General features: G+C 41.8%; 2 protein-coding genes across 2 annotated transcripts; one reads left to right on the top strand and one right to left on the bottom strand.

The window, feature by feature from the left end:
- Window positions 1-651: 651 nt before the first annotated feature.
- Window positions 652-2,748, bottom strand: LOC128507667 (transcription factor Jun-like). Its single transcript, XM_053478758.1, has one exon. It carries the CDS (start codon window positions 1,841-1,843, stop codon window positions 1,019-1,021), a length of 825 nt encoding a protein of 274 aa, XP_053334733.1. The 5' UTR covers window positions 1,844-2,748; the 3' UTR covers window positions 652-1,018.
- Window positions 2,749-5,697: 2,949 nt separating this feature from the next.
- fggy (FGGY carbohydrate kinase domain containing) lies at window positions 5,698-19,139 on the top strand. Its single transcript, XM_053498046.1, has 16 exons — window positions 5,698-5,771; window positions 7,362-7,566; window positions 7,666-7,777; window positions 8,204-8,355; window positions 8,845-8,933; window positions 9,113-9,228; window positions 10,070-10,198; window positions 10,316-10,419; window positions 10,589-10,696; window positions 11,195-11,256; window positions 12,356-12,506; window positions 12,603-12,677; window positions 12,754-12,874; window positions 12,969-13,063; window positions 13,635-13,696; window positions 18,462-19,139. Exons 2-16 carry the CDS (start codon window positions 7,366-7,368, stop codon window positions 18,577-18,579), a joined length of 1,695 nt encoding a protein of 564 aa, XP_053354021.1. The 5' UTR covers window positions 5,698-5,771; window positions 7,362-7,365; the 3' UTR covers window positions 18,580-19,139.
- The last annotated feature ends 1,937 nt before the right edge of the window (window positions 19,140-21,076 follow it).

Raw genomic sequence — 21,076 nt, 5'->3', positions numbered from 1 at the left:
CTTGGCCTCCGCTCGGTGATTGACATAAATACCACAGATAATCTGAAAGATTGACCCTTGTTCGAAACCTAAACACATCCAACACTGTCCCGATCGTATTAAATGAGTACATTTTATCAATTTTTAAAAAGTTTCCATTTATTTAAGTTGCACTGAAACAGTTGCTTGTGTTCATGGTGCATCAACAGATCACTGTACAAGAAAAAAAAAACATCATGTTCAGGTGATTTGACAGTATAAAATATGTTTACACATTTTGTTTCTTATTACAATGTAGGACAAAGATTGTAGAAAACTTAAAACAGTGCAAAACTGTATATTAGTAAAAGGATAAGTAGAGAGAGGAGAAAAAAAAAAACATGACAGCATGTGTTAATATAAAATCCATTCATTTATAATTAGTAAGTGCTTTATAGAGGTCAAGTGGATCTGGAGTCCTGTATCCTGGGGAAACCAGGCCTGAGGTGGGAACATTCCCCGCACACACACATTTACATACATACATACACTATATACATACACCTGCAGCAAGTTAAGAGTCACCTGCATATTTTGTATTCATTTTTGGATGAATAGAGATTACCCCCCTTCTGTGAAAAAAGTCTTACACAAACAACTTCCTTTAGACAGTGGAAGACAAGTTTAAAAAAAAAAAAAAAACAAGCAAACAAAATAAATCTATATATTACAGTGCAGTCTGGTTAAAGGGGCTGTATGTGATTTTTAGTCTAAAGGAAGACACTGTGGAGTAACTACAGTATGAGTGTGGAGTAAGGTGCATTTTAAAGAAGGACCAAAAAAAAAAGTAAGCTCCAATCCAGCATGGGGTGGAAGTCATTTCCGGGCCAGAAAACAAACAAACAAACAAACAAACATAAACAAACCATCATGTAAACCAAGGCCTGAAAGGAAATGGAACTGACCTGGCAGTTTGTCCTGATTCAAAGTCTCTTTGAAGTTTTTGAATTTGTTCCAAAAACAACACGTATAAAAGTAACGGACGGCGCGCGCGCAGCATTTAAAACTCTTTGACAGTCTGCAGCTGCTGGCTGAGGAGCTTACAGCCGCTCTTGATGTGATCCAGGAGCTGGTGCCGGAGCTGCGTGACCTGGTCCCGGAGGGAGTCCGCGGCGCCGCGCAGCTCTCCGTTCTCCCCCGTTAACCGGCTCACCCTCTCCTCGAGCCGCGCGAGCCGCTCCAGCTTCCGCTTCCGGCACTTGGAGGCGGCCACGCGGTTCCTCATGCGCTTCCTCTCGGCTTTGATCCTCTCCTGGTCCTCCATGTCGATGGGCGACAGCGGCGGCGTCTCGGGCACTTGCTGCGGCTCGTCCTTGAGCGCCGGCGCGCAGCAGCCGAACTGCGGGGGCGCGCACGCGTACGCGTCCCAGGCGTGCTGCTCGGCGTGGAAGGCGTGCGGCGGCGGCCCCGCGGCCACGACAGGTGGCACGTCGCCGGACATCCGCGGGTGGCACTGATGGAACTCGGGCGCGGGGAAGGCGTCCTGCTCGTCGTCCGCGGCGGCGTGCTTGGGAGCCTGGAAGGCGCGCGCGGGGCTGGTGGGGGACGCGCCGTTGCACGACTGGATGAGGAGCCGCTCGAGCTCGGGGGACGTGAGCTTGAGGAGGTGCAGGTCGGGGGACGTGAGCGTGAGCGCGTCGTGCGCCGCGTGCGCGTCCGTGAGGTTCAGGCTCAGGTTGCGCGTCAGGGTCTCGAACCCGTTCCCTCCTCCACCACCACCACCACCACCTCCTCCAGCCTCGGGGTGAAGAGGATGAGCATGAGGATGAGGATGAGGATGGTTCAAAACACCATCCAGAGCTTCATTATAAAACAAACCGTCCATTTTTAAGGACAGAAGAAAAAAAAAAAAAGTTTCGTGTGGTGGAGAGGAGAAGAGAGGTGCGATGTGATGTAATGTGTAAGTGCGAGCAAAACCGAACAAACAAAAAAACCAACAACCTAAAAGTGCCACCAGGAAGAAGTTTTTTCCCAAGAAAGTTCCCAGCGAACAGGATCCTGAAACATCCTCTCACTTCCAGCGTGGAAACAAAGTTTCTCTGCAGTAGGTTGTTGAGGATTTCTTTTTTTTTTTTTTCCTCTCTTCTTTCCCTCCTTCTCTTCGAGTCACGGCGCACTGAAAATAAAGATGATGTCATGTCAAACAGCACTCACTGGTCCGCACGAGCGCGGTGGGCGGGGCTCCAAACCAGCCAAACACCCCCCCACCCCTATTTCTCCCTCCCTCCCCTGTGTGCACCGCAATGCTTCATGGGATTAGGTCATGCGCTTATTCATTGAGCGGTGCACCTTGGGATTACGTATTGCACTGGAGGATCTGATTACCACCAGAGTTGAAGATGCACTTCAGGAAGAAGAGCTTGTTTCTTTCTTAAGAAAGAAAGAGTAATAATAACAATGCTAATAAAAAAGAAAACTGTAGAGTGCTAGAAACTAGATGGAAATAAAGCTGTACTGTAAAAAAAAAAAATCCATGTGTAATAATGTAGTAGTTATAATGCAGTGATTAGAGAGGAGCACCACACTGACACTGAGACAGAGAGTGTACCAAGTGCACATTTAGGCAAGATTTCATTTGTACTTTTTTTTTTTTCCTTCTGCTCCTCGAACCCGCCGTGTGCATGGCACGGAACTCTCCAGCAGTTGCCCCGGCTGCAGGTCAACAAACACGTGGAGTTATTTGGCACACCGAGTTGAGATCTCAGCTTGAAACATTTTAGTGAGGCTGACTCCTCTCACTCATGGATTTTCTGATGATCACATCGGTGAGATGTGCTCACCGCTGCGGGGAGTCCGACCAGAAGCTCGGGTTAACACTTCTACCGGAGAAGTTTCACACCGTCTGATGTGTTTCCTCTGGGACCTCGGGTTTTGTCCTAAATCAAAAATCTGTGTTGACAAATCTGAATTGCTTGTAGGTGTAAAGGCGTGTGTGAAACAGAGTGTTTGCTCAGTTTTTCCCAGGATACACTCCAGATCGGCAGCAACCTTCAGGATGAATGAGCAATAAACGACGAATAAAATCACATAAAAATGAAGTGTAAAGCTGCGTCTCTTTATAAGTTTCTATTGGCCTGAACATCGACATATAAACTAAAAAGAAAGAAAAAAATAAACCATGATGTTTTGTGAAAAGTTCAATTCAAATAAAATTTTATTAAACAGTGAATATTTTCACAAAGCAGACTCAGAAGTGTATGAACGTGTACACAAGAAAGATTTTACAATGAAATTACGAATGAAAATAATACAATATATCATGTTTTTAAGAAAATCATAAAAAACATTAATAAACAAACATGCTTTACATGTGAAATAAAAAATTGCATGTAAAATGAAATTGTCTAGTGTGGTGGTTAGCACTGTCACCTTGCACTTCAAGGATCTAGGTTCAATTCCCGTCTCTGTGTGCATGGAGTTTGCATGTTCTCTCCGTACTTGGTGGGTTTCGTTCGGGTACTCTGGTTTCCTCCCTCAGTCCAGAGACATGCAGATTAGGCTAATTTGGCGTTCCCGAATAGTAGTGTGTAAATGAGTGTGTGCTCTGTGATGGATTGGCCCCCCTCCTCCAGGGTGTACCCCGCCTCGTGCTCTTAGTCTCCTGGCATAGACTCCAGGCCCACCGCGACCCTAAATACAGAATAAAGCAGTATAGACGATGAGTAAGTAAAAAAATTACTGAGTCACATTGGGTGGGGGAGGGGATGGGGGATTTAATCTAGGTAAATTAATCACGTGAATACTCACGTATTAGAATAAGCAAATACAGAGCAAAAATCACTTGGAAATACGTTTCCCCACACGGTGGCATGTTAAAATTACAAATCACGTAGGTAGGTGTAAGCAAACCGTGTGAAAATCACACGTGAATGATAGTCAATTGTTCATTTTATACAATTACATGAAATGAGAAATGATTCATGTATACAATCAAAGCATAATATATATTTTTTAAAAATCACATGCAAATATAAATAGAAAAGTAATGTGAAAGTTAAATCACATGCAGTGTGTGTGTGTGAAATATGTAAAGTGTTGAGACCCTGATTATAGAACTGATGTGAACCATGTGATTTCCATGTAAAGGCTGCCAATTCCACTGTAGTAAACTCACATTTTATCTGTCATGAAGAAGAGTCTTGGAGTACACACACAGAGAAACACCGAGATATACACACTTTCTCATCGCTCACACTGCAGCACTACAGCCTGCCACAACAACACCATCCTGTCTGACTGTGATGAATAACTTTAACCAATCACTTTGATGAATCACTCAGGCGACTCGGCCGTTCCTCAACACCTACGAGTTCATGTGCTGGCAGGTTTTTTTACGAGTGTCTGTGTCTGTAAAGTGTGAGTAACTGTGAAGGGCATGAATTCTTCCTGCTTTAAACATGCACTGTATCGAGTCAAGATTAAAATCAGAGTGTGTGTTGCTACGTTTAATGCGTTTGAAGTTCATTTTGTTATGATAGTACTCGTGTGATTCAGTTTAATATTCACTCTGTGGATTGTTTTTAGTATTACTTACGTCATAGTTAAAACATAATACTGTACTAACTCTTATGTTCGTGGGACGTGTGCAGGGTTTGTCATAGACTGTAATAGCAATGCCTAATATTAAAATATAAATTTTATTAATGAAGAACTCAGTAAAACCTAATAGCTGTTTTACTTATAGTACTGCGCAAAAGTCTTGGGCACATAGAAAAATATGGCATAAGCAAAAGATTCTTTTGAAAACATTTCTGCATAAAAAAAACTTCTATAAAGTAAATATAAATAAATATAATATAATATAAATATAATAATATAAAAATAAAATAAACAGTCAATATTTAAAAGGAAAACTCGTTGCTTAAAATCAAGAGTTTTAGACACAGATTTGTGTAGTTTTATAAGAAAACAGCTGTTAGGTTTTACTGAGCTTGCTGGAGAATACGAGATCTTCACACTCGCTTCCTTTCTATTTTTATGCAAATCCCATTTGTTCCCACCTGAACACTGGTCTGTCTCGTACTATATATATTTTTCTTTACAGCCATGCATATATTCTCCTGTAATGTTATTTATTTATTAATTTTAAAATGATATTCCATTATATATGGAAATACTGAATGATTTTGTACATAATTATGCAGACATGATAAACAATTAAATAAAACAATTAGACTATAGAAAGAGGGGCACTGGTGGCTCAGTGGTAGGTGTTTCGCCTGGTATGCGGAAGGCCGGGTTCGATTCCCAGCCAGTGCTCAAACCCCTCAGCCACTGGATGAGACGACAATTAGACTTCAGAAAAATGAGATGTTCAGGGAGTTATAGTAGTTAAAAGTGACAGCAGTGTAAAAGTGCATGAGTAGATAAAAACATGTGACATAGGATATGTTAAACTGTGGGATGAGGAGTGGTTGAGGGACCATCTGACCAACAACTCCAGTCACTTCCCCATGCACTATACAGAGGTGTTGTTGTTATTATTATTATTATTATTATTATTATTGTTATTTTTATTTATTTATTACATTACTATTTAATTTTATGTGTTTGTGTAATACTCATGCACACACGTGTGCTTGGTATACAGTATTTCTCTGGGTTTCCCCCCCTGGCGGTGCCTCAGTCCCTCAGTGAGTTCCGCGGTTCGCGGTTTGACCCTCCTCTCTCTCCGTAGCTCAAAAGTCCGCACGCTCACTCACATTGTTTGGGTTTTTGCGTGTTGTTTTTAAATCAGCGCGTCTCATTTCCGGGTATGAGCGTTTTAATAAACTGTATGGATGTATTAATCTGACATAACGCATATTTAGTGCATGCTCATAAAGATGTAAAGGTCTTACATCGCGCGCGCATGTGTGTGTGTGTGTGTGTGTAGTTCTGTCTTTATCTCATTAGATACTGTAGATGCCTCTGTATGGTGAATTTTTAACTCGAATTAATAAGATTTATGGGATTTCTAATCACAAAACAGAAACACAGAGAACTTCTGTGAATAATATCCGTACAGAGGGTTTACTCCAGGTGTATAAAAGCTTAATAGTGTTAAAGGATTTAGGTCACGTGACCAGGAGGACCCGCCCCCTGAGAATATGCATCAATGTATCAAATTTAAATACACTGTGTTCTTTTTTATTCTTTTGTTATAATGGATTCTTTTTTCACTTATAGATGAATCATATATTCATATATAAATCTTTTAATTTATATATGGATAAATAATGAATTATACACGATATTGACAAAAGTACAAAAGTATTCACCCCCCCCCCATCCGAACCGTTGAATTCAGGTGTTCCAATCACTTCCATGGTTACAGGTGTATAAATCAATAATATAATATAAAACCAAAGAATGTGTCGCTCTCAGGAGTTCAGTAAATTCCAGCGTGATACCGTGATAGGACGTTACCTGTGCAATAAAGTCCAGTCGTGAAATTTCCTCTCTACTACCTATTCCACAGTCACGTTTTAATGGTATTATAACAATGATTGGGACCTCCAAACTTCACGCGGCCTTCCGATTAGCTCAAGGATGGTGTGTAGAGAGCTTCATGGAATGGATTTCCAAGATCCAAATTGTACATCACCAAGTGCTATGCAAAGCATCACAGTGGTGTAAAGCACGATGTCGCTGGACTCTGGAGCAGAGGAGACAAATTACGCTTCTCTGTCTAGCGATCCGATGGACGAGTCTGGGTTTGGTGGTTGCCAGGGGAACACTACTTGTCTAACTGCATTGTGTCGAGTGTAAAGTTTGGTGGAGGCCTGATTACTGAATTATGTGGGGTTGTTCTTCAGGAGTTGGGCTCGGCCTCTGAGTTCCAGAGAAAGGAACTCTTAACGTCAGCATACCAAGACATTTTGGACGATTTCATGCTCCTTGATTTGTGGGAACAGTTTGGAGATAAAGCTTTCCTGTTCAAACATGACTGCGCACCAGTGCACAGTCAAAGCAAGGTCTACAGAGACATGGAGGAGAGTCCTGACCTCAGCCCGATAGAACACCTCTGGGATGAATTAGAGCGGAGACTGACATCACTAACCTTGTGGAAAGCCTTCTCGGAAGAGTTGTAGCTGTTATAGCTGCAAAGGGTGGACTATTAGTAATAATAATAATAATTATAATAATAATGCATTTTCTTTAGTCACCAAGGGTCACCATCCAAAATTCAAACAAGTAATGAATGAATAACATCAGGTTATGAGAGAGGGCCAGTGTGCCAAAAGGCTCTAGAGCCCATGGCGTTGAGGTGGGCAGAAGGGTGAGATTTTGGAACAGCCCCTCTGTGTATGTGTAGCTCTGTTTAATACCACACATTTGTATGTCTGTTTCTACGCCGACAGTTAAATGACGAGCTCCTCGTCTGTAGACAACCGGTGTTATGTGGGCGTGGACGTGGGCAGTGGCAGCGTCCGAGCCGCGCTGGTTTCCCACGATGGCCGTGTTACAGCCACGGCGGAGGAGCCCATACACATCTGGCAACCCCAGGCTGACTATTACGAACAGTCTTCAGATGACATCTGGGCCAAATGCTGCACCACGGTGAAGGTATATAAGTGTAACTTCTATAACTCTGCCCTTAACACAGTTTGCCTTTATTGGTCATGTGACCAGGATAGAGTCTCTCTCCTCTCTCTCTCTCTGTAGAGAGTGACTGAAGGCATCCCGAAGGAGCGTGTGAGAGGGATCGGGTTTGATGCCACATGCTCGTTGGTGGTTCTGGACCAAAACTTTCAGCCTGTTGCAGTTAATAAAGAAGGTGAGTAGCTCAGGGTGTATGTGTGTGTGTGTGTGTTGAAACAGCTACAACTGACACGATAAAAGTTCTATGAGGCTGTCCGAAGATACAGTCAGATACAGTGCAGAATTATTGGCACCCTTGGGTACAAATATGTAGGAATGAAAAATATAAAATGTTATAAACAGTTGCACTACAACAACAAACAGTTTTTTTTAAATAGTTTGTTGACAGTCGCATAACTAGGAATGCATGATAAGATCAGGAAAATACTGAGAAAGTTCTCAGACCATCTTTACCAAGGGTGCCAATAGTTCTCTCGATATTTAATGTATACAACAAATTAATTTAACTTCAGCACATTTATGGTCATAATTAGTTTTTTTCTGTTTTTTTTTTTTTTACATTCACACAATTCTTCACAACCTTCTTCCATTCCTCTATCAGGTGTCCAGGAGAGGAACGTGGTCATGTGGATGGACCACAGAGCGATGGAACAAGCGTCTCGCATCACGGCCACGGACCACAGAGTCCTGAGCGCCGTCGGCGGGGTCATGTCCCCCGAAATGCAGCCGCCCAAGTTACTGTGGCTGAAAGAGGCGAGCGCTACATTCATCTAAGAATCATCACCGGATGTGTGAAATCAGAGCGAAACACTCAAGTGCTCAATTTGTTCATTTGAATTTCTTACTTTCCAAAATTGGAAAAGAAACGAGCCTAGAATGTTCTAGTTTATTATATACGTGGCTTTCATTGGGTGTGCAAAATGTTCAGCTTTTTTCCTAAATCACACCCCCCCTTGTGGTGGATAAGAAAACTGTTATGTGAGATAGGGAGAAAAATGATGCAACACAAATAAGATCAAACGGTTAATACGTTTTTAAACGGTTTCAAATTCTGAACACCAATTCATCACATCCGTAATTAAAACACCAACAAATCTTTCTCGCAATAAATGGTTATCAAGTATCTTTTACAATTCTTTTAAATAATACAGTCTCTAAAGTTGAAGGTCTTGGAGGAACAACGATATCTGAGGTTGGCTGGATTCCATTCATTGAATATCAACGTTTCTATATTTCCATTAGAATCTGAGGGAGAGCTGCTGGTTGGAAGCCGCACACTTCTTCGACCTGCCAGACTTTTTGTCCTGGAAGGCAACAGGTTCTTTAGTAAGGTGAGCTGTTATTCTTTTGTTTATTTATTTAACTGAACCTGGTGTGATGTCTGATGTGTGCTTGAGGACTCTGTTTGGTTCCGTTGTACCACTCGGGTTTGTTTGCTCAGACTTGTTTGGATCGTCTCCATGGCTGCATACAGTATGACTGACCTTTGAGTGTGCCTGCTATCTCCTAGATCTCTGTGCACTCTGGTGTGTAAGTGGGCTTATTCTCCGCCAGACGGCTGGGACGACAGTTTCTGGACGGCCATCGGTCTCGAGGACTTGATCGAGAACAATCATTCAAAAATCGGTAAGTCGTGTTTGGAAATAAATGAATTTATACAGTATGTACAATGGAGATTGTTGAGCTGATTGGCCGAGTTCTCTCAGAGGGGAGGGATGAGAGCACATTGATCACGGCTCTGTGAGCTCACGCAAACGGAAGCGGCGGATAGCGCTGTCCTCCGAGAGTGTAACTCCGCCCCCTATGGTGCGTGAGCGAGCAGTTCAAAAGATGCGGAAACACGTGATAGTCTTCGGCCCTCAGAAATAAACAGTCAAAGTAGCCTCAATGTGGAGCCCCCTAGTGGCGCGGAGGAATTGGACACGACTAAATTAGACAAAAACAGAAAATGTTTCTATACACCTCAGAAACGTTAAACTAGTTACAAACACTGGAGAGTTCTTCCGTAAACTATCTATAAATGATTCCTACACATCGATTGAAGATGTTTTTGTTTCTTTTTATCATTTTATGGACAATCAATAAGCTGTAATTCAAAGGTCCTGATTGGCTAGTATTGCAGATTAACAGGGGAGTGATGCAATGCCTTCCATCACACTAAAAGAGCAGGGACAGTTTGGTCTCATTGTCCTCAGAGACTTTTCTCCTGCACCAGACATGAGCCCGCGGCGTCAAAGTTTGCACACAAGTTTGCCTTTATTTACAACAATCTAGGACAATACTAGATTTTAAATACATGAAGGTCTGCTGTTCTGGAAAAGTTCTTGTATGAACAGTATTGTGTCAAGTGCATTTGCAAAACCCATCAAGCACCGTGATGAAACTGTCTGATAAAAATCAGGATTTAGAAGGTGTGTCCAAACTTATGACTGGCAGTGTATTTCTGTCCGTCTCACCCTGCGTGTAGGAGAGAAGACGTGTTGTCCCGGCAGCCCTCTGGGAGCAGGACTGAGTCCGGAGGCGGCTGCAGGTTTGGGTCTGGAGCCAGGAACAGCCGTGGGAGCGTCTCTGATCGACGCCCATGCAGGAGGACTGGGTGGGTTAGACAGTACGACCTGCTGATTAATCGCCAAAGGGCTGGGTGTTGAAGCTCGGTGTAGTGGAACACGGGCGGATCAGAAATAAAGGATTCATTCTTCTGGGTTCCTCCTAGGCGTTATCGGAGCGGATGTGAGCAGCCATGACCTGCCGTGTGAAAATCAGCCAATCACGTCACGCGTCGCTCTGATCTGCGGCACGTCGTCCTGTCACATGGCCGTGAGTTCATAGATATAATAGTAATAATAACCATATTCTCTCTGTGTGTCTTTGTGAACTGAATCCCCTTGATTTAATAGAATAGCCGATAATGTCCTCGATAAATCATTTGAAATTGAATATTCCAGGTGTTTGTGTGCATGCTTGTGTGTGTGTGTGTGTTTTGCAGGTGAGCCAAAAGCCTCTGTTTGTCCCAGGCGTGTGGGGTCCATACCTGTCCGCCATGGTCCCTGACCTGTGGCTCAATGAGGGAGGTCAGAGCGCTACGGGACAACTGGTCAGTCCAACACCGTGCAGTCTGTCTGAGGAGAGACGTCTAAGACCATTCTGATCCTCTCTCTCTCTCTGTCCAATCAGGGACTATACGCTCAAACTTTATTCCACTTTCCCGTGATTATACGTGTCACTCTTCACGTCCACTTTTGGATTTTGTTGATGAGTGGTCGTTCGACATTAGTGAGCTCAGGTTTGGAAGAGGCTCCAGTTCCAGCTCATCTCAAAGCTGGTTAGATCTCAACTCCTCGGGATCGTTCACTCGAACCTTAACACACCGTGCATGAACTTGGCTTTGTGCACAGGGACGTTACACATCACGTCATGCTGGAACAAATAATCTGAGCCTCTTAGTTACAAAAGAAGGGAGTCTGTAATGCCTCGCCATACAGTTTAGAGAAGAACCACACTTAAGATCGATTAGCTAGGTGTTCCAATACTTTTGATCTAGTGTGGTAGAGCGCTTATATAATTTTTTTGTTTTTTTTGTTTTTCCACCCAGATTGATCACATGGTGACAGGACACGCTGCATTCCCTCAGTTAAAAGAGCGAGCGGAGAAAAGGTATATATTTTTTATAAATATTTACTAATGTTTTTTTTTTTAATAAGAAAATTCTGAAGACATGAGTATGGGCTTGGACTTGTCTTTCTTCTTTAAAAGAGAGAAAACACACCAATAGAAGGGGGCGTCATTATGATGTAAAGGCTTTGAAACAGTTTCGATGTTCTAATGTTTAGGTTTAAAGGTCTACTGTGTTCACGTTTAGAACATTTAAATAAAACTCTAAGTGATTTGTTATTGTAATATACCATAATCAGCCATAAGATTATGACCACCTGTCTAATATTGAGTTGGTCCCCCATATGCCATCAAAACAGCAATGTCCAAAACTGACACCTTTCTATCACAACCAGCATGAACCATTTCCTCAGTCTGATCTACACTAGCACTTCCTATGGATCGGACTACACGGGCCAGCCTCCACTCCCCATATCCATCAGTGAGCCTCCAGTTGACTGGTTTCCCTTCCTTGGATCACTTTTGGTTCGTCCTGACCAGGAACATCCCACAAGACCTGCGGTTTTGGAGTCGCTCTGACCCAGTTGTCTAGACATCACAATCTGGCCCTTGTCGAAATCAATGAAATCCTTAAGCTTCCTTTTAACAAACCGACTTCAGGAAAAAAGCTTGACCTAATATAGTAGATCCCGCCCACTTCCAGCTGCCAATCTAACAAGATATTGAAAATGTAGCTACTGTGAGAAGGGCCGACACGGTCAGAGCCACTCCAAAACGGCAGGTCTTGTTGGATGTCTGCAGTGATCCGAGGAATGAAAACCACTGACCCTGTGACAGACCAGGTCACGGATGTGTAGTCCCGTCCAATGGAAGCGCTGGTGTAGATCAAACTGGTGAAAAGATTACCGCTGGTTCTGATGGAAAGGTGTCAAAACACACAGCGCATCAGTGTTTTGATGAAAAAAGGACAACCTAGTCAATATTATTTATCCATTCTGTGAAATAGGGTATGAGACATTAGGGTCATGTGACATGGACATTACAACGCTATAAATGTTACAATAAACCACTTACGAGATATATTTTATACCGACATTTTAGATATTCATTTAAGGATTGAACAATTTTTTTTTCTTTCCAGTGGAGTTCATATTTACTCCTGTCTGAACGCACATCTGGAGGAAAAAGCCAAACACCTGACGGATGTAGACGAGCTGACTGCGGGCCTGCACGTGTGGCCTGATTTCCACGGCAACCGGTCTCCTCTGGCCGACCCGAGCCTGAAGGGCATGGTGAGCGCGGAGGGATTTTTCAGCACCATGTGCTTTACGTTATAAAGTTTGTATTACTTCTACTAAACAATAACAATGACACTCTGCTTCGTTCAGGTTATCGGACTGTCTTTGTCCCAGACGCTGGACGACTTGTCTCTCCTCTACCTCGCCACTCTCCAAGCGATTGCTGTGAGTTTAAACTAGTTTGCTCTAACCTCTCATTACGACCCACGCAGCCGTCTTTATACTTTTCTTTCAATCGCAGCTCGGCACCAGACACATCCTGGACGCGATGAGAGACGCGGGACACGACATCGCGACCTTGTTCCTGTGCGGAGGGCTCAGTAAGAACCCACTGTTCGTGCAGATGCACGCCAACGTCACGGGTACGTGCGTCCTCGGGTCGGGTTAGGGAACGCGTCGGTCACGAGATCACAAGGTCACGAGGTGTGTGTGTGTGTGTGTGTGTGTGTGGTGCAGGGTTGCCGATCGCCCTGCCTGCGGAGAGAGAGGCCGTGTTGGTCGGGGCTGCTGTTCTGGGAGCCTGCGCCTCACAGGATTACACCTCCATCCAGGTAGAGTTACAGTGAAGACCTCGCATCTTCACCGTCCACCATCATCATCATCATCGTCATCATCCAAGTGCCTGCAACCGCATTATTTCTCTTAAGTAAGAAAGGAACTTAGTTGGTGGTAACCAGAATGTATGATGTAAGTGTAAAGATCTACAGGTCACAAGGTTCTTATTATCTTTGGCTCAAATGGTTAGGGCTCAGAGGTTCCTTCCAATGTTGAGCAAGTCCTTCACGCATATATGCTCCAGGGGGCGCTGCATCGCCTCAGTATCCTCGCACACACTCCGTCTCTCACTCTGAAGTCTTAAAGCTTAGAGCTCACAACGAGGTCGGGGTGTCAGGGAGACGTGCCATATCGAAGGTCTTTGCTCCGTTCCTAAGACGCCACTAACCCACATCAAAAGAACCTTCGTCAGGTCCACGTCCTCAACCCACATAAAGGTCAACCAAAGGGCAGATTTATGCTGAAGTGTTTTTTTCCCTTCCTGTTATTGGGGGAAAAAAGTGCAAGAGCAGGTGTTAAACGATGATGTCTGCTCAGCTAAATCAGACGTCTCGCCGTGTTTTACAGGAAGCCATGGAGAAGATGGCCAGGATCGGAAAAGTGGTTCGACCTAACCTCAAGCTCGAGAGGTGAGAAGTCCGTTATGTTGGTGACATTTACGAGTCACATTTCTAGATTCATGAGTACGCAATGAAACACTCCATGTCGTGCTGTTACAGGAAAATAAAGGTGATTATTTTCTATTTCTTTTTATAAAAGTTTTCTTTCTTTTTCTCGCTGCGATTTGCCTTTTTTTTGTTTCTATCAGAGCTGCAGCTTAAATTAATTCACACTTTCTGCCCAATCAGGAACGAGAAGCCAACACCAGCGCGGTATACAGTTACATATTAGCAAAAATTGTGATAACCGTCTTTATTTCAAAGCTTGCATTTTGCATGTCACAAATAAACTCACTTAATAGACAGAAATTCAAAATAAAATGTTTTGATTTAATATTTATAAAAATGTACAAATATCTATTCAGGAGTTTTTATTCCATTTTCCCGCTAATTGTAGGCCAGCTCCTGATTCTGGACTTTTAGTCTAAATTATTATATTATATTATATTATATTATATTATATTATATTATATTATATTATATTATATTATTCATATTTCAATTCTTAATTCTTCCAATTTGTTTATGATTGACAGTTTAAAATTAAAAAACGATTGGATTATGCTTGTTTTCTTTTTTTCTTTCTTTGTTTTTTTTTTTTTTTAAGTAAGCAAGGCAAACATATTTCCACTGACTATATATTTCAAATCAAACATTTACATTTTTTAAATGAGAAACAAACAGTCTGCAAAAGATGGAGCACAAAAAGTTCTATTCGAAAATTATTTGCAAATAAATTCATCTTCTGCAATTATTCTGGTACATTTTTGATTCAACGTAAATGGATTGAAGTGTTTATTTATTTATTTTTGTAAAGCTAAAATGATTGATGTATAAATAACCTATTTAATAATATTAGGACTTGGGTGAAAGTTTGTGGTGTAGTGGTTAGCACTGTGGCCTCGCACCTCCAGGTTCTGGGTTCGATTCCCACCTCGGGGTCTGTGTGCGTGGAGTTTGCATAGGTTTCCTCCTGGTACTCCGGTTTCCTCCCACACCCCGCCTCGTGCCCTAAGTCTCCTGGGATAGGCCCCGGGTCCCCCGTGACCCTGTATACAGGATAAAGTGGTATAGACCGTGTATAGTGAGTGATGTTTGTGTGGAATATAGCACCCTCTGTCTTTTTGAGGTGGAACTGTAAGCAAGCTTTGCATAACAATGTCCTGTATTTAGTGAGCCACGACTGGGTCAGTTTAATCATTAATTTCCAAACAGGATTATGTAATACGTTAGTTATGAAAGGTTTAGGGAAAATATTCCATAATTCCTTAATGTCCTCTAGTTTTAATCTCAAGCTCCAGAATTCCTTTGGAAGAGATTTATTCCGGGTGAACGGTTGCAATCCGTATGACTGATGGTGTAATTATCGTACCAAGGGCCTGGTAAATCACTGGTGTTATTGTTAGATCCCCCTCCCGACCCATGTCTGAATTAGACTCTATCTGTTTACATCATGCCCTTCAGTGTTATCCCTTATATGTCGAAGTTTGTCTTACTTTGTAGGTATGAAATTAATGGTGCTGTCTCAGAAAACTCTCCTAATCTTTCCATCGCGTTTGTGGTATTCACACCAATGGACTAATTTGTTTTGGCTTCAATCCATTATGAATACGTGTGTCCTAAAATGACCATGTGAGTATTACGTCCCGAGCTTTCTACTGTACGTCTGGGACGATCTCATAATCCGCTGGCCTCCTCCGCATCGTCTGATCACCCGCAGGTCAGGTCAGCCCATTGGTCTGTTTCCTAACGACTGAAATGCTACGAACGTATGGGTGTGTCCATTTCTATACCATAAGCATGACCTCTTCCTCCTCACGCAGAATGGACTGTGGCACCTGCCTAATCCTACGGGTTCCCCTAAGTACAGTATGTGGCATTTTCACATTAATCGTTCATATATGATCTCCTAAATCGATATTTTAATTCATTTAAAATTTCTATATGTTTGCTATTAAGATATTTAGCAGTTCCTCTATAATCCTACAGGTGGCGCACTAAACTATTTTCTCATCGACAGGAGGTACATCCTTTGTATAAGGAGCCAATTAATTGCTAAATTTGTGTAGACGTGTAACAAAATCTTTAGAGAAAAAGGGGACATTTATAAAATACACGTAAATACAAATTTCCATTATTATTATTATTATTATTATTATTTTACTAATGATTTTACAGACTGGGTTATTGACAAATAGTTTAAGAAATCAATTTAAGTACTTGATCATTCATTTATAAACGTATTTAAATGCTAATAAATCAATGATTTTAGCGAACACTTGTGAATATTTGAATGTTCTAACACACGACATAATTTATTAAATCATTACATTGTATTTAAATAACAAAAGGGTCAGGTTACTCATTCATTTACCAAAGTGTTTATGTAGTACTGTAGATGGCACGGTGGCGTAGTGGTTAGCACTGTGGCCTCGCACCTTCACGGTCTCGGGTCTATGTGTGTGTGTGTGTGTGTGTGTGTGTGTGTGGAGTTTGCATGTGCTTGGTTCTCCCTGCAGGTTAGGCGAATGTGTTAGAGTGTGTGCCCTGTGATAGACTGGCACCCTGTCCAAAGTGAACCCCACCTAGTGCCCCGAGTTCTCTGGGAAAGCCAGGCCTGCCGTGACCCCAGTGAGTCAGTGTATTCAGTATATGGGTTGTCGGAGGTTTAGAAACTGTTCTTTCGCAAGTGAAACATGCTTCGTACAGTATATGATGCCAGGGACGCATAAAAACGTACAACACGTGTGTTGGCGATTAATTCTGTTCTGAAATATACTTATATATACATAGACTGTTAAAGTAACACTAAATGTATAATTGAAGTTAACATATAATCACTATAACATGAAAAAAGCATTCTATACATCCCACTAGTAGCAGCATGGATTTATGGGCGTTCCGCAAAAGTAGAGAAAGACACGGAAACTTTCGTCTGCGGATGCGCAAGTAAGTGTATGTAGGACGGATTCACAGGTAGGATAAGTTTATAGAACACCGGCTGAAGACCTGATTGGTCAAACGGAGTCATGTGATTTTTGTTGTCTCCAAAGAGATATAAAAGAGTACGTTCTGACTGATGAATCTGTCCAGTTCCTTGTTGGTTGTAAGTAAAAAATGTTCTTGCAGAAGATAACTCAACTCTTCCTTGTTAATATATGAATGAGTTCACATTCTACGCTATTCACAAACGATTCTGGGGAACAATTATGAATTCAAGAATGTTAATAACGGTGATGAAGTACTTAGTGAATTATGAATAGGTTAGAATACTTACTTGTTTATGTAGTAAGTTATTTGCAAAGGGTTTTAGGAAGCACTCGAAGAAAGAATGTTCTATCAAAAGAGATAAAAAAGTACTGTACTGTGTACTATATGGTTTTCGAGAAACCAAAAAATATTAAGTACAAAAAAGATGACTAAGTAATTACTTCTTTATTGGTGAACGAGTTTACAGACTACGTTAGTTATGAATGATTTTAAGAAAGAGATATGAATTGAATAAAGTCAGGATACTTGTTAATTTATAAACAATTTTTTATTAACAATTTTAACAATTGTTTATTAAAGAACGTTGTAATAAAAAAGATAACAGTACGTAATTGTTTAGCTCATTAGTTATGAAAGGTTTTGGGAGAAACTCATAGATCAAAGCACTCAGTGTTGCTCAGATTAACCGTAGAGAGAGAGAGAGAGTATGCTCCTCCCACCCAGACAATACGGACTCCCTTGTCTCCTAGCAACCAGTTACCCTGTCTAACCTTATGTGAAAACGTAATTGCTTAATCTTGAAAGAACAATGATTAACCACATTTAAAAAAAAATTTTTTTTTAAAATTGCGTTCCATTTTATTTGCCACACGCAGACCTGATTACTGCCAGAGCTGCTGAATCAAGAAATCACAGAAACTAGGAAACAGTCAAGCATGCTTAAAGACCTTTGTGTAAAAACAGGAATTACTTTTTCACAGCACTGTAGTAACAGTCCAAATCATGGCTGATAAATCTGTTTTCTCATTCCAGGTGGGTAAACGTCCTCACCTCAATAACTGTACATACAGTACACTGACAGATCGTATCTGCCCCAAGTTTACTGTAAGGTGATCTGCGTTTCGGAAACACTCTGATAAAATCGGCCTGTGGTTTTCACACCTCTCAGCTCAACACACTGATGAACCCTGACCCACCCGAGACAGAACGGTTTAATCACTCCACTGCACCAGACTTTAATCACACGTTTCTGCGTTCTGATTGGACGTTGATTCATTTCTTTTTAATGTCTCATTGTTTCCATGGTAACAGCTCACACAGGCCTTTGGATGTGGACAATGTAATAATAATGTGATAATATTAATGCATTATGTGTACATTATTACATTAATACATTATTAATAATGGATATAGATAAGCCTGCGTTATATTTATGGACGGAGTCTTCAGTGTAGGACTTAACGGTAAAGCTCAGGACAAAAAGCTGCGTCTTTTGTTCTTAACCTAATGAGAGAACGAAAGAGAGGCGGATGAAAGGAACTAACCCACTTCAAGGACTTTAAACGTTACTATAAATGAATAACAAAGGATGACGTCGCTTTTTGATCAAGTCAAACTTTGAAACTGGGAAGTATTTCCTGGGCCGGTTTGCTTTGCCGCTGCTCCATCACTACTCTGTTGATCGCTTTCCTCTCACAGTCTGGTATCTAAGAATTCATTTCGCCATTTCGACTTTGTTTGTCAGCTTTTACAGGAAGAAGTACGCCGTCTTCCTGCGGCTCTTCGCGCACCAGAGAGAGTACGCGGCGCTGATGAGCGACGGCCCCGCTGACGCTGACGGTTCGGCTCCTCTCAGGAAGTGAAAGTTTAGCCTGGTGAACAGACAGCTACAGTTTCATCAGATCTGAGGCCGTGTCACTACCGGTGCTGTTCGAATCTCCGTCTGTCTCGGTGAGGTTCACATCGCGACGTTTGATCTTCAAAACCGAGAATGTTGGGTTAAACAATTTCCGCCAGCTCAGCTCTCAGAGTTGTGAAAGCTGACAGAAGCAAAGAGGTGTCTGTGCGGTGTGTGTGTGTGTGTGTGTGTGAGTGTGTGGGTGGGTGTGTGTCTTAAGTAACAGGCTCAAAGCCACAAAGCCAGTTGTGTAAATCTTTTAAGGCCTACATGATTGCTCCAACAGCTGAGTGAGCAATCTGATGGAATGTCCTGTACAGTTCATGGGTATGTTTTAATACTGACTGATATGTAAAGATTCACACACCAGGTTGGAGAGAGGATCATGACTTTGTAATAATTAAAACGAAGATGACACAAGAGCTGTGACGGCCGTCTCGTTATTCTCTAACCCTGACCTTATGAACCTCGCAGGTTGAAAGAACAACTCGTTCGATTTTTGTGCAAGGAAGTATCGACTTCTGCATTATGTGTGTATACTTCCTGTGTTGGTGGTTTTCTTACAAAAAAAAAAAAAAAAAAAAACCCATGTTACATGGTACGAGCGCAGGGCCACTCCGGAAATGTCACAAGCCATGAAACTGTTTTTTAAAAAAAACCTTGTGAATCAGTGTTGCTGTTTATGTTCCCTAGGATGCATCACAGATGGATGGATGGATGGAGAGCAAGTTCCTGTTTCGTGTGTGCTATCTTTCATGAGTTACTTGCCCGTCTTTAAACATCATCCAGTTTATTGATACAAAAAAACTATTTTACATAAATTTTCCTCTTATTTTTCTCTTTCGTTTAGACTTTACCAATCCTTTATCATTCCTCCTGGTTACAGACAGCTGTGGCATCAGGATGAACATTTTTGCTTCAGTTTGAATCAGGAAATATAATAAAAAAAAATAAGTTTAGCCGAAGTAATAAATGTTTATTTTTTAAATACATTTTAAAGGTCAAGCTGGGTCAAAAATGCATCACTCCAACTGGTTATAAGCGCTCACTCTCACTCAACGTCTATACCGCTTTATCTTGTATACAGGGCTGCAGGGTACACTCTGGACCAATCCAGGTGCCAATCCATCACAGGGCACACACACACGTACCCACACACTCATTCACACACTACAGACAATTGTCTTTGGACTGTTGGGAGGGAAACCAGAGCACCTTAAGGAAACCCACCAAGCACGACCAAGAACTCCATCAATACAGAGACGGGAATCGAATGTGCACCCTGGAGGTGCAAGGGAACGGTGCACCTCGTTAGTGATGCGCGGGTCGGGTATTTTTCCAACCCGCGGTCCCGCTTTTATGAAATTATTCGGCCCGTCCCAGCCCGCCCCGCACCACTGTATCTATTTTTACAACCCGCCCCGCCCCCGCGACCAATAAATAGACATACTAGGCGTTGTAATTCAAATGAAAACTGCCTGAAAGTGCTTGGAAACATCGCCGTGTAAACTGGCAACAACATATTATTATGAATATGAACGATAAATCAAGTCATATTAATAACAAGATAATGAGACACATTTTAAACATTTAGAAAGTAGCGTTTGTAATCCAGGCTAAACAATTTTTTATTTTAGATTTGTATAGGGCAGGCCTACAGTTTACAGCCTACGCTAAATAACCGATGACATTTTTTTTTTCATTTATCACATGAAAATTTTCATTTAGTAATAACAACAATTAATAATAACAATAATAATAACTAGAAAGATACTGGGTGGTGCTTGCCATGGCAAAACATTGGAGTCATGCTAGCAACATGCTAATCACGCTAGCAACATGTTAGAGACGTGCTGATAATGTTGCAAGCAACATGCTATTATAGTTAGCATCATGCTAGCAACATTCTAATCATGTTAGCATCATGCTAAGGCAATTAGCATATTGTTAGCAACATGCTAATACGGTTAGCATAATGATATTAACATGCTGATTATGTTAGCATCATGCTAGCAACATGCTAATCATGTTAGCAACATATGCTCATATCAATTGTTAGCATCATGTTAGCATCATGCTAACAGCATTCTAATGATGTTGCTGGGGGGGGACGTATTAGCATCATAAAACACTATAGACTGATTGTTTGCCTGAGGGTCCAGTTTCAAAGTTCCTATGGAAGTTACCATTATGCGCCAGGGGTACAACTTATACCCTCTTGCGGGGTATCCCCCGAGACAGCTTGCAAGCCTCTTGTGGTAAATTTTAGATTCCTGCAAAATTCTTGCTCTCCGCTACAGTCCGTCAAAGTTGGTCTCAGTGTTAAATCTAAATTACACTCCTTGGAAAAGTCACAGAAGCCATATTCCCAAATAAGCTGCACGATTTGACACAACTTTCATAAGTCTAGAACAAATGGTACAGGACTAGTTACGTTAGGCTTTGTATGGAAAGAAGAAAAA

The sequence above is a fragment of the Clarias gariepinus genome, chromosome 1, assembly GCF_024256425.1.
Source record: "Clarias gariepinus isolate MV-2021 ecotype Netherlands chromosome 1, CGAR_prim_01v2, whole genome shotgun sequence".
Taxonomy (NCBI): Eukaryota; Metazoa; Chordata; class Actinopteri; order Siluriformes; family Clariidae; genus Clarias; species Clarias gariepinus.
The sequence above is the reverse complement of the archived record's forward strand: the minus strand, read 5'-3'. Positions and strand labels throughout refer to the sequence as shown.